Source organism: Cucumis melo, chromosome 4 (assembly GCF_025177605.1).
Source record: "Cucumis melo cultivar AY chromosome 4, USDA_Cmelo_AY_1.0, whole genome shotgun sequence".
Taxonomy (NCBI): domain Eukaryota; kingdom Viridiplantae; phylum Streptophyta; class Magnoliopsida; order Cucurbitales; family Cucurbitaceae; genus Cucumis; species Cucumis melo.
This window is the reverse complement of record NC_066860.1, coordinates 14,463,163-14,475,536: the sequence shown is the minus strand read 5'-3', so window position 1 is coordinate 14,475,536 and position 12,374 is coordinate 14,463,163. Positions and strand designations below refer to the sequence as shown.

The 12,374-nt window shown below is 32.8% G+C and overlaps 1 protein-coding gene across 2 annotated transcripts; it reads right to left on the bottom strand.

Annotated features, from left to right (window-relative positions):
• Positions 1-1,412: 1,412 nt before the first annotated feature.
• Positions 1,413-7,601, bottom strand: LOC103489889 (pentatricopeptide repeat-containing protein At1g06143). 2 transcript variants are annotated; one of them, XM_051083313.1, is made up of 3 exons: positions 5,382-7,601; positions 4,642-4,765; positions 1,413-4,246 (listed from the first exon to the last, which is right to left on the bottom strand). In XM_051083313.1, the coding sequence occupies exon 1, from the start codon at positions 7,368-7,370 to the stop codon at positions 5,571-5,573; it is 1,800 nt and encodes a 599-aa protein (XP_050939270.1). In that variant the 5' UTR covers positions 7,371-7,601; the 3' UTR covers positions 1,413-4,246; positions 4,642-4,765; positions 5,382-5,570. The 2 variants fall into 2 exon arrangements, with proteins under 2 accessions (XP_050939270.1, XP_008447444.2); XM_008449222.3 differs by having other exon boundaries at positions 1,413-4,765.
• Positions 7,602-12,374: the final 4,773 nt, after the last annotated feature.

Here is a 12,374-nt window from a genome sequence, read left to right as displayed (position 1 = left end):
GAATAAGGTGTAATGCAAAGTTTCTAACCGAAAAATTGAAATAAAAGTAAAAATGAGAGAGACCAAAATAGTCATTTTTTTAAAAAAAATACAAAAACCAATGTTGACATTTTGAAAGCACATAAAATGAATAAACGCTGAAAGTACAACTAAAATGATCGAACAAAAGTTTGAAAAAACAAAGACTAAGATAAATATTTCAAAAGGAAAGTCAAAATAAACCAAAACCAGCAAAAGTATATAACAATAGATTTTACTATTAAAAACATAAAAGAAAATAATAAAACATAAATTGTAAGAAAATTTAGACCTTACTTATCATTCCCTCATTTTCATTAGCTACTCGAAAAGGCAAATAAAACCTAATTAAAAAAAAGATGAGGAGCAAGTTAAATAGAAAGTTTTAAAATTATCTTCATCAATTCCCCTTTCACATGTTTCTATTATCTTGCAATCATTTTATAGTTCTTATTCCCCATGTGTGTTTTTATTATATTTTTATTATATGATAAATACACATATGGTTAAATTGTTATTTTTAAAGAAAAAAAGAACTAATGAAATTTGTCATTTGTTTTAGAAAAATACTCTAACTTTAAAAAGTTGCATTATTCACCTTGACCTTCCATAACTATTTCAAAATTGAACATTTACAATAAACACATGTCAGTTCGTCGAATGATAATTAAACAGTGATGCAAAATAAAATTGAGACTCATACTATTTGAGGTTGCCTCCTCGCATTCTAGACCTCAAATTTCTTCAACATTCTGACAAGATTTTTTTTTTAAATGATAGTTTTGAAACATTTATGGTCCATTATAACTTTTGAAAGAAATAACTTACAAATTTTAGCCTATTTGAATTTCTCTAAAATCCTACTAAAGTAACGTACAAGGGATGGACTCTCAATATATCAAATTACATTTATTTGATGTATCTCAAACCCCATCATATAGAAATTAATTGATGATAAAAACCATTGTGTGTGCATTCAAGTACTTGAAATGACATCTAAAGTGACATTTTTTGGATCTTCATATGTGGAAAAAAGACTAGTTGAAGACAAAGTAAGTCTAACCCCACCAAGGCGTTGATTATTGCAATCATTTAGTGAAATATTTGGGAGTGGTTTGAGCTTGAAAGGGAAGAAAGATAGATCACAGGTGGAGACAACCTTGGAGAAACTAAGGGACCAAACCACACACAATTTAACCTTATTGGGAAGAAGGTTTGACCAAAACATTAACTTTGTTGTGTAGCAATAATAATAATGTTATGTTCCCTCCCTAGCTTTTGCCTTAGTGTGTGAACTTTAGTCAATTTTGGTTTGGTTTAGAGGCTGTCTTGTTTTTGGCTAACTTCTAAATATTACGCACACTTTTCATTTTTTTTTTATAAAAGCACCACAATTCTTTTAAAAGTTGCAATATCATTATAGTATTTGAGTTTAGAAGGAATACATGATGAACGAACGGAAATCACATTTGAATGCAAGTGATCTTGAAACTATAAAAGTATAGTTAAGAATGATCTAAAACAATTGAAAGCTACTAACCTATACCTACAGTTGAGAAAGACTCAAGCATTGGAATACCAAAATTAAACGTGTTTAGCTTTTGAAGCAATTCTATGTTGACTGCCTTCTTAAAAATTTTCTATGAATCGTGTGAGTAAGAACAAACAATGCTAAAAAGATCCATATTGATTTGTGAGTAATGTAAGATTATAAGGTGCCAAGTTCGGATTTTGAATCCTAGTCTGGACTCTGAAACTAGGGTGTTAGAATAGAATCGCCACAAAATTTGATGTCTCAACTTTCATCTAAAATTCTAAAGTATTTCTATTCCAATAGTTTTGAAATGTTCACGAAGAGCTAAAGGGTAATATTGCAAAGTACAAGTATTTGTTCAATAAATATATAATTGAACCATTGTTTTATAATTTTAAGAAGATGGAATTCCTTTCTAGGTTTTCGAGGATGCAAGAAAGCCCCACAAACCCACAACACTACAAAAACTCTTTCTATCATCAGGCTTCAGCACAAAAACTGACACAATTGGAAGCATTATTCTAAATTTCTTATCAGTACTTTTACTTTTGAACCACACAAACTACTCATCCCAATCAACTTAGAAAATTAATTAGATGTTCCATAATGAATGAGGCCGAGAAAGTCTGTACAGTGCAGGCCATCAAAAGTTGGTTGTATCCCATTTAAAAAGACACAGAGAGAAGATTTAACCTTTTAAAAAAAGTTCCATCTTTCAACTGAGTTTGGCTTCAGGTTTTGCAGTCTTGTTTGTTTTAAGTCTAAATTTTTGGTCAGATGATGGGGTTTTTAATGTTTTAAAGAAAAAGTAATAATGGCTTCCAGTTTGAGCAATGTCTCCTCTATGTCGGTAAACCTATTGTTGCCATAGCGACATCCTTATCAACTTATTCGGCTTGTAGATTTTTCTTTTCTTTTCTTTTTTTTTTTTTTTTGGACTTTTTCATGAATACAGTTGATGTTGAACTCGAGCTTTGATCGGTCAAGCCCCTCCCTAATGGTTGTAGACTATTTTTTAATCATCATTTATTTAAGAGTTTTATGAAACTTTCTTCTTTTTCCTATCACGGTCAGTTGTCACTTTCCATAATTCTAGTCTCTTCGTTCATTTTCCTCTGTTTTGTTTCCCTTGTACTGGCAATAGCTTTTCCTCTTTTGGTGTGGGGGATTTTAGAAATAGTCAATCAAATTTCATTGATAAAATGAAATTACAAAAGGGCATCAAGTGGCGAGAAAGATTACATCATGCTATTCCATTGAGATTTAAGAGATGTGAGATTATAGTCACAAAAGTTAGAAGTAAATTTACACCATGATAGAGATGTATACAAAAGTGATAAAAAAATGTGTGAAATCTGATTCTTTATCTTTAGATATACGATGATTCCGCTCATTCTATATAAGCCAAGAGTAGGTTTTGAAGATGATTCCTAAACGGATGGTCAATAAAAAGTAAATTCAAAGGACGAGAGGGCTTTTGGTGTGGGGATCAATTTTTATCTCTAAGCTTTGGGGAGGGGAGGTGTATACTTTTCATCTTAAGTCTCAAGCTTTATACCGTCTTCTAATTGTTAGTTTGTGCAACAACGTTTAGATCGTAGCTCTATATCCGTACATTAGTTTCATCCAAATCGATTATATGCTTAGATGAGTTAGACTTACTGTACTTTTATTTAATCTCAGTTAAATTATTAGCCAAATCATGGCCTTTTGTTCTGAATTTTTCAAGAAGTTTTCATCTCGAGCACGGACCTTCTTTTAAAATAAAAAACAAGTTCATAGATGGTATGGGATATGAGAATCGAGGGCCTCAAGTTCTAAACTAAAAGGAAAAGACTATTTAGACTATAATTGTTGGAAGGAGAAAAGGTTTACACCACTAAAGAACAACAACAGACTTTTTTGTTACTCTCAAAAACGAGAGAACTATAAAAGGGTCTAGTGAATTGAACCGGAAGCAGTAAGTACTTCAGATCATTTTTTAAACAAATTTGGAACGTAAAAATATCATGTGATTAAATATTAACCCAATCCTGGTCCATTGCCAAGTGCACGAAATCCTGTTAGAAGAAACTATGAATTTGGGCGTCTCTAAAGCCGATAAGTGTCTAGTGAAACAATTTTTTTCCCTTTCTTATTGTGATAAAATGCTCAAAAAAAAAAAAAAAATACAATACTAACTTGTTAGTAAACAGAGGCCACTTCTGTCTCTATAATCAACCTGAATAATAATCCACCTCCTTTTTACAAATTTTCATGATCTTTGTGGATGTAAGCTTATAGCAAGGTCAGAAAGCACACACTTCTACTTTGGCAGAGTATGAGAAAGACTATGCGATACTTGGGCAGGATTTTCCCCCACCAACTTGGTAAGGTAAAGTCAAACTAGTGGAATAACAGCAATCACTATCGTTGAACCTTGAAATGATACGAAACTTTTCATTAAGAAAATGAAAAGAGACTAAGATAGAAACGTGTATAATGTTCCCTAAGAACCACATCTTACAGCAGATGCATAGCCTACAAGGTTTGAAGAATTTCCCCTATCCCTTGAACCATGTATCTTGCCAGAAGAAAGCAAGCTACTCCCATAATAATAAAAATGGCTGGTGCTTGAAGACGCGAGTCGCACTTCCATTTAATTTTAGCCAGTGTTTTAGCATTCTCCAATGCTAAATTGATGGATTAAGAACACTATTGAAGTAGGAAAGAGAAGATTTGGCATGTTCTTCGTTTAGAAAAATAAAATTAAAACAATATAAGATCAAGCTAGGAGTTTTATTTTCTCCACACCATTCCAACCTAAAAAAAATCTGTCGGACGAGTTGGATGTTTTGGAAATATTATAACATAGTTCAAAAAAAAGCTGTGGGACAAGTTGGATGTTTTAGAAATATTATAACACGGTTCAAACGGTATTGGCAATTTATCGTCATGAATGAAATTATACGTGAAGATTCTGATAAGTTTTGGTTTCAATTTTCCTCAAAACCTAGCTTGTTTCTAAGGAAGTGCATAAGCAGACAATATGATCATGTATGTATTTGAAATATACGGAAGTGCTGTACAAAGGAGGAAAAAGGACCGACCTGTTACAGGATATCCTGTTAGCTTGGGTTTTTCGATCAAATCACTTCACTAAGTCAGCTTCGGTTGTACAATAGTGGTACGTTATCTCGTTATAAATTTAGTCCCTGCCCCTTCTTTTGATAGCTGGAGCAAAAGTCACAAAATGAATGTGAGTAAACTGAAAGCATAAAGAAAATGATTGAATCTACTTCGATCAACAAGAGTGGGGAATTCTAACTTTACAAGCCTAAGTTCAATAACATATTTACTGGGCCTCATTAATCAAACTATTGCAGGAGTTTGAGTTTAGATGTTGAGATTGATCATTCAAACAGTTGAGATTGGTAACAACTTTTTAGAGTTTCAACCATCACTAATCTTAAAACTTAAGAACTAAAAGAGTTGGTTAGATATAGTCGGTCAATATATTCTTAATATGAATAGATAGCCTCAATTAGACAAGTTAAACAGAGAAAGAAAATACATCAAGATGCTCAAATGTGCACGTAAGAAACTAAGAAGTAACCATTCACTTCATTTTATTGACTGTCGATTAAATCTAATCATCAAATATATCTTAACATGAATAGGTAGCCTCAATGATAGAAGCCAAACATAGAAAAGAAATGCATCATCAAGATGCTCAATTGTGCATGTAAAAGACTAAGAAGTATTCATTCATTTCATTCTGTCAAATGTTGAGAATTTACTTAAAATGAGAAGACATTCTAGCAGAACTTAAGATTAGACTTTATATTACCATGGCTCTTAATGAGGCTAACTTGAGCCTTGATCTGAATAATTATGAACTCTTATAGTAGCCCTGCTTTGTCATTTAGCACTTGACCTCAAGAATTTTCCCTTCAGTTCAATGTACCATATTCAATGAAGCTGAAATGATTGATATGCAAATAATATTCGATCTCACTATGACCTCAATTAATGTTGATCAAATTTCCTCTGGAAAAACCAAAGCAGTACTGCATACTGAAGGCTCAAGTATGTAACCAGCTAGCTTCAGTTGTCCATCTAGTTCTGTCAGTACGAAGTATATTTTGTCAGAATCAGGGTGAGAATCAGCTGAAGCTGAAAACTGATGAATTGTCCCTTCCAATTCAATCCAACTTGAGCCAGGATATTTCTTTTCTACTCCTTGTTCTTTCATCATTAATCGAATATGCGCAACCTCCATCCAATCCTTCTCTTCAGCACACATGCTAACCAAAAGATTGTAATGCCCACTATTCATGGGTTCCAAAATCATCAACTGTTCAACAGCATCTTTTGCAATCACAGAGTTCCCGTGAAGTTTGCACCCATTCAACAAGGCTCCCCAAATAATAGAGTTTGGTTCAAATTCCATACTTTTAATCAATTCTAATGCTTCTTTGAGCAATCCTGCTTTACTTAACATATCAACCATGCAACCGTAGTGTCTGATTTCAGGAGAAATGCCATAATCACGAGTCATGCTCAAAAATCTACTCCTGCCTTCTTCAACTAACCCAGCATGTGTGCAAGCACTTAATATACTAATAAAGGTAACACCATTGGGCATGATCTTCTCCCTCTCCATGATAGCGAACATCCTCAAAGCCTTCTCCGCATAACCATGAACTGCAAGCCCTTCAATTACTGCATTCCAGCAATATAAATTTTTATCCTTCAATTTGAAGAAAATCAAAAGAGACCAATCTAAACTCCCACACTTAGCATACATATCAACTAATGCAGAACCAATATAGACGTCATGATTAAGCCCCTGAGACATTACATATTGATGTATCTCTTTTCCTAGTTCAAGAGCTCCAACGTGGGCGCAAGCTGAAACAACAGTTGACATTGTTACCTGATCAGGAATAATCCCATTCAATCTCGTCTCACTATAAATTGCCAACGCATCTTGATATTGCTTGTTCTGTGAATAACAAGTGATCATGGTTGTCCAGGAGATTATGTCCTTAGTTGGCATCTGATTGAACAGAAGCTCTGCAGACTCCACATTTCCCAATCTTGCATAGCCGTCAATCATGGTATTCCAAGTTGCAGTATTCCTTTCAGGCATCTCCTCAAACAACTTCCTAGCCGTATCCATATCTCCAACACGAGCTAGAGCAGAAACCATAGTAGTCCATGCAAAAGCATCTCTTTCACACATTTCATCAAACACCTTTCTTGCCTCACTAAGTTTCTCCAACTTCGAGTAAAAATCAACCAAAGCAGTTTGAACAAACAAATGGGATTCAAACCCCTTCTTCCAAATGTGACAATGCACCATCTGTCCCAACTCAACAGCACACATAAAGGTGCAAGCTTTAACCAACGAAGAAAACGTATAACTATTTGGCAAAACGTTCGATCCTTCCAACATATGTACATAACATTGTAAACCACGAAATGGGTACCCACGGTATACAAATCCCTTAATCATCGCATTATACACAAAAGCATTAGGGTTTTCCATCTGGGTAAAGGCGAAAACTGGGTAATGTACAGAGTTAAAAGCAAAAGACGCGCTAATAAACTGATGCACCAGAAAACAATCTTGGATTGCATTACTTTTGATCATGGAAGCATATACAACATGCAGTTCGTTTATGTTGGAACAGTTTTTTATTCGATTAAGCAGAGTTTGCTTGAAAGAAGGACGAGATGGTGATTGAAGAGGCATTGAGATTGAAGGACTTACAAAGTTGCCAATGCTTCTTGTTAACTGTTTAAGAGCGATCGTAGTCACAAATGAGAACATCCCTGCAGGGTGCAGCTATTCTTTCGCATTTAATTGAAACATTCTGGAGATTATAGAAGTTGAGAGAAGTCGAGTTTTTCACTTAAGAAGAATCGAAATGCACCCATTTTGGTTGTTCTTCATTTCTCTCATCTCCCGCCCTCTCCCATTTCCAACGGATTAAAAACAGGGGAAATTTTAAATACCATTTTAGTTTTAGGTCAAAAGTTTCTCTCTTGTTTGGACTTTCAAACGGTCCTTTATGATTTCTTATACCTTCCTCTGTTTCCTTTTTCTATTTTTAATGGTTCAAAATTTAGTCTTAACCTTTAAAATATAAAAAAAATATTACAAAATTTTCTTTTATCATTTGTCAAGGATATAAAAATTTGGGGTTTTTTTTAGAAATATATTAAACCAGTAAAATATTTACACACAATGAAAAACACGAAAAATGTCTCAATCAACATGTGATTAATCCGGCCACATGTGCATGTATGATTTTACTTCTAAATGATCATGATACGCAATCATGTATGACACACAATCGTGTAAGTAGTATCAACACCGGTTACACACAAACGTGTAATTCATCTTCTAAACGAGCATGATACACGATCATGTAGGAAATTATATATGATCGTGTAGTTCTCTTTAACGACGGAAAAAATGCTTTGTGTAATTCTTTTTCTAAATGATTATGATATACGCGATAATGTAGAAAATGATACACGATAATGTAGGAAATTGATAGAGATTAAACATGCACGGCGGAAATAGGATCAAGATTCTAACTTAATTGCAATTGACTAATAAGAAACCTAAACCGTAAATTAGTTTGAAATTAGGATTTTTTAAGAAAACTTACATTCGAAGTCCAGGTGTTGCTTGAACCACCCTAGAGCTGACCTACTATCCTTTGGACTCAGAATCAGGTTGTGGGACCCATTGGATGAAGGAAATCGAGAGAGAGAAAGAAGATGGAAATGACATTATGGAATAGGGTTGGGCTAATATATCTTTTTAAAAAAAAATTACAAAGGAAGGAAATAACCCAAATTTTATCTCTAAAATGTCCAACCCTTTCCAAAAGACCCAGGAGCCCAATGTATAGTGAAACCACATGCAAAGTTGCATGTACATGTAAGCTCAGCTCATGGGCCAACAATGCATAACCCACTAACAATTGGTGAGTTTAATGTCTTCATAGTGTGGTCACTTAGCCCACTATAGTTGGTGAGATTATCCAACAAAATGTTGGATTTTTCCATTAACTTTAGTCAAATGGCAAAATTGTCATTTGGTCAAAGTCAAACTTATGACTTTTCAAACAAAAAAACATTAACATTTTGATTTTTTACAACTTTTTCCGTCTTGACTAATTTTAATCTCTCAAGCATGAATCTGCATTCACTTTCTCAAGATTCAAATCACATTTGAATATATTGTCGATCAAAGTCAAAAGTCAATATTTTGACTTTTTACAACTTTGACTATCTCTATTATTTTTGAGCTTTTGAGTATGAATTCGTATCCGTATCTTTAATATTTAAATTCCATTTAAACATAAAAGCTCTATCTGTAATTTGAAATCAGATGATTATATCATATATACTTGTCGGTTTCTCTCTTCTCGCCTAATTCGAACAATTCGACTCATTCCATCATACTGTTCTAAGTTTGTTCCATATGAGCTAGTAGGGGAACCAAATGGACCTATAGATTATGGATTCCAACGATCCGAGATTAACTTGCTAAACTCTTTTAAACCGAGTTAATCAATATTTGTTAACTAACAGGGTATTCCACTAAAGTCCCGTAGTTTCACTCCCCTCACTATAGATAGATATGTGTTCATCTAATATAACCATGACCAGTAAGTTAATCCTTCATAGGTCGTTCATAAGTTTAGCTGGATCAAAATATCATTTTACCCCCGAGACTACATCTTGCTCCTTAAGTTCCACTAATCCATTATTGAACAATTGGTTTAAGTTCTAACCTATAATATGAATCCTTCTCGGGCCAATGAGAGGGTGGGGCCTCTTGTTCCAGATTTGGATTCGGTCCTTATAGGAACAACCTATCTACTAACCCTAAAGTGGGTAGCAGTGAATTTTGTCTTGCACCCTATATCTTTAAATATTCACCTGGTCTTACCCCTAAAATGGAAGGCTTGTTGGGCCAGCGCTAATGGGCAATTCTCACCTATGCAGATCTAAGGATAATCTCATGTGAACAGAAGTTTATAGTTAGCTCAGGATTAAGATTAAGTTACCTACGTCATCAAAAACGAAATAATAAATTTTAAACAGTAAAATGGCGTTATAACGTAAAAGTGACTTTCATGGTTCAGTCTTACGTAAACTTTTTACATATGACGCCCCCACTTTCATGTCTCTACATGAACGATTTAAGATCACATCGTTTGTACTAACTAAAAAGCGGGCCGCATCTATAGTATTCCTAAAATAAGGCGTCCAACCTTATTTATATACTATAGACTATTTGTGTTATATACTCGAACTTGATCCATTTTTATGTCTCTTCGTAAAGTTCAAATTTACTTAAAATAGTATCAGGGCATTAGTTTATTGGATTTAAGATTATAGTATTCAATTTCTCAATAATGACTTTATTGAATAGAATATGATTACAAACTACTAGTTTTAGAACATAAATTCCAACAGAAATTATACACGATCATGTAGTTCTTTTTAAAGATAAAAAAAATGCTTTAAATCTAAACCATTATGTAGACCATGCTAAATGATTGTGTTGACAAGGTAAGCGATCCTTTAAATCATATCAAAATGATATTTAAACAATCTTGATCTTATGAAAGATGAGCTGTAAGAAAGAAATAAAGAAAAAGAAGATGAATAAAAATAGAAAGAAAGAAAGTCTAAACGAGGAGCTGAAGAAATCTGGAAGAGAAAATGAATTAATCACAAAGAAGAAGAAGAAATAGAAATGACGAATCGTCCACAATATCAAGGGTAAATATGAAATTTATGAAAAATTTCTTTTGGTTTCATGGGTTTTTTGATTTTTTTATACAATAAATATTTTAAAAATATTTTAAAAATTTTAGGTAAATTTTCATAAATATTAATATTTATGAACATTTACCTAAAATTTTAATATTTATTGTTAGTATTTATTTTTACATCATTAATTTTGGGCAACGCTTATGTTGTTATAATGAAATTGACATAAACTTAATGAATTTTCATTGATGAATCAATTGTAACAAATCTTAATCATAGGTAATTAGAGTGCTTTTGAACATTTTTACTTAACCATGTTCTAAATGTAGTTTGGTTACTAGTGATGTGTTTACTAAACCATTTTTAACAAAAATTTATTGATATGCTAGCACATCCCAAATTTTGGGACTTTTTTATATTCCAAAATTTTAGATTTTTTGTGGACGACAAATAGCATCCAACATTTTTATTTATTTATTGCATTTTTTTATCGATACCTTTATCAAAAATAATTGTTTGCACGAGATTTCTAGAGAAATTTGATTGTGGAGTTGAACTCGTGTTGATGTTGTATTTATGTTGATTTGATGCGATGTGGTTCGATTTCTAGATTTTAATCATCTGATTCTTTCTTGGCTGGACGCTTACGCTTGATTTGAGGAAGCTTGGAAGAAAGCTTAATCTTCGAGGGTGGTCGACTTCAGGAGTTGGGGAGTCTTCTCACTCTTTGGGAGAATTATCTCTAGTCCTTTTAGAATAAAAAATTTCTAAATCCCTAAATGGAGTGAACTCCTCTTATAGGGTTCCCTTGTGGGCTTTTATGGACTTCACTAGTAGAAAAATGGTCTACGATGATAGTTAAATGCTATCATAAAAAGTTTTCCGATAGTTATTTGCAGTCATTGATGCGGCCGTTATGGAAAGTATTTTATGACAGTTCTACAAAGCTGTCACGAAATGTGTTTTTCATGACAGAGAATAAATGTTACAAAATCTTTATTTTATGACAGATTATAAATATCATTATTTAGATTTTATGACAAATAATAACTGTCATTGTTTACATTTTATGACAGAGAATAACTGGCATCGTTTATATTTTATGACAGAGAATAAGTGTCATTATTAATCTTATTTGACAAATATTAATTGTCATTATTTATCATTTATGACTTTTATTAGCTGTCATCATTTCACCTACCATTCTTGCCCTATTTTTAATTGAATATCTGTTTTTCTTGCCACCCTGCCATTACACACACCAATACAATCACAAAGTACTATACAACACACCCATATGGAAAGAAAATGGTGAATGCTTTAATATATACTTTAATATATGACAATTATTTGTAAAATGTTTGTACAATGAAACAATGAACAAGCTATTTAAATAAGTACATTTGAACCAAAATTTGGTTACCAAACCTATAAAATAGGCCTGTTCCAATGAATTCTTGCAAAACTAGTAAGAAAAAAAAATGATGATTGTAGCTCAGAATAAGATTTGTTATAAAAACCTAGTAAGCTTGGGTCCGGTCTGGTCCATAGATTAGACTCTTGGATTTAATCACATGGATTTTGGTCATATTTAAATTTGGGTTAAATTAAGCTTATTTTTTGGTTTAATTGAATTTTAGCCCAAGTATATAATATTTAATTAAATCAAGTTAATTAATTTGATCCCATTGCCATATTAAAGACATGTGACATCATTAGAATTGACCAATTTGTCTTTAAATTTAATTTGGGACACATGCCAATTTGTAGTTAATCCCAAATGCAATATTTTAGTAAATGACGTGGCAATTTGTGATTGGTTCCAAAATTTCTTATTAAACAATAACATGTCAAAATTTTGGATTTTTTTTTTATTAACGAGTGTGTGTATATATATATCGATCATTATCAACAAGTTGAAAGTGTGAAGCCCGCATTCTGAAATAGAGGGGTTGTGAAGGACTTTTGTAAAGAAGGAAGTGGAAAATTACTAAGTTTAAGAATTAGATGTGTTATAGCTAGGCCACGCAAGAAA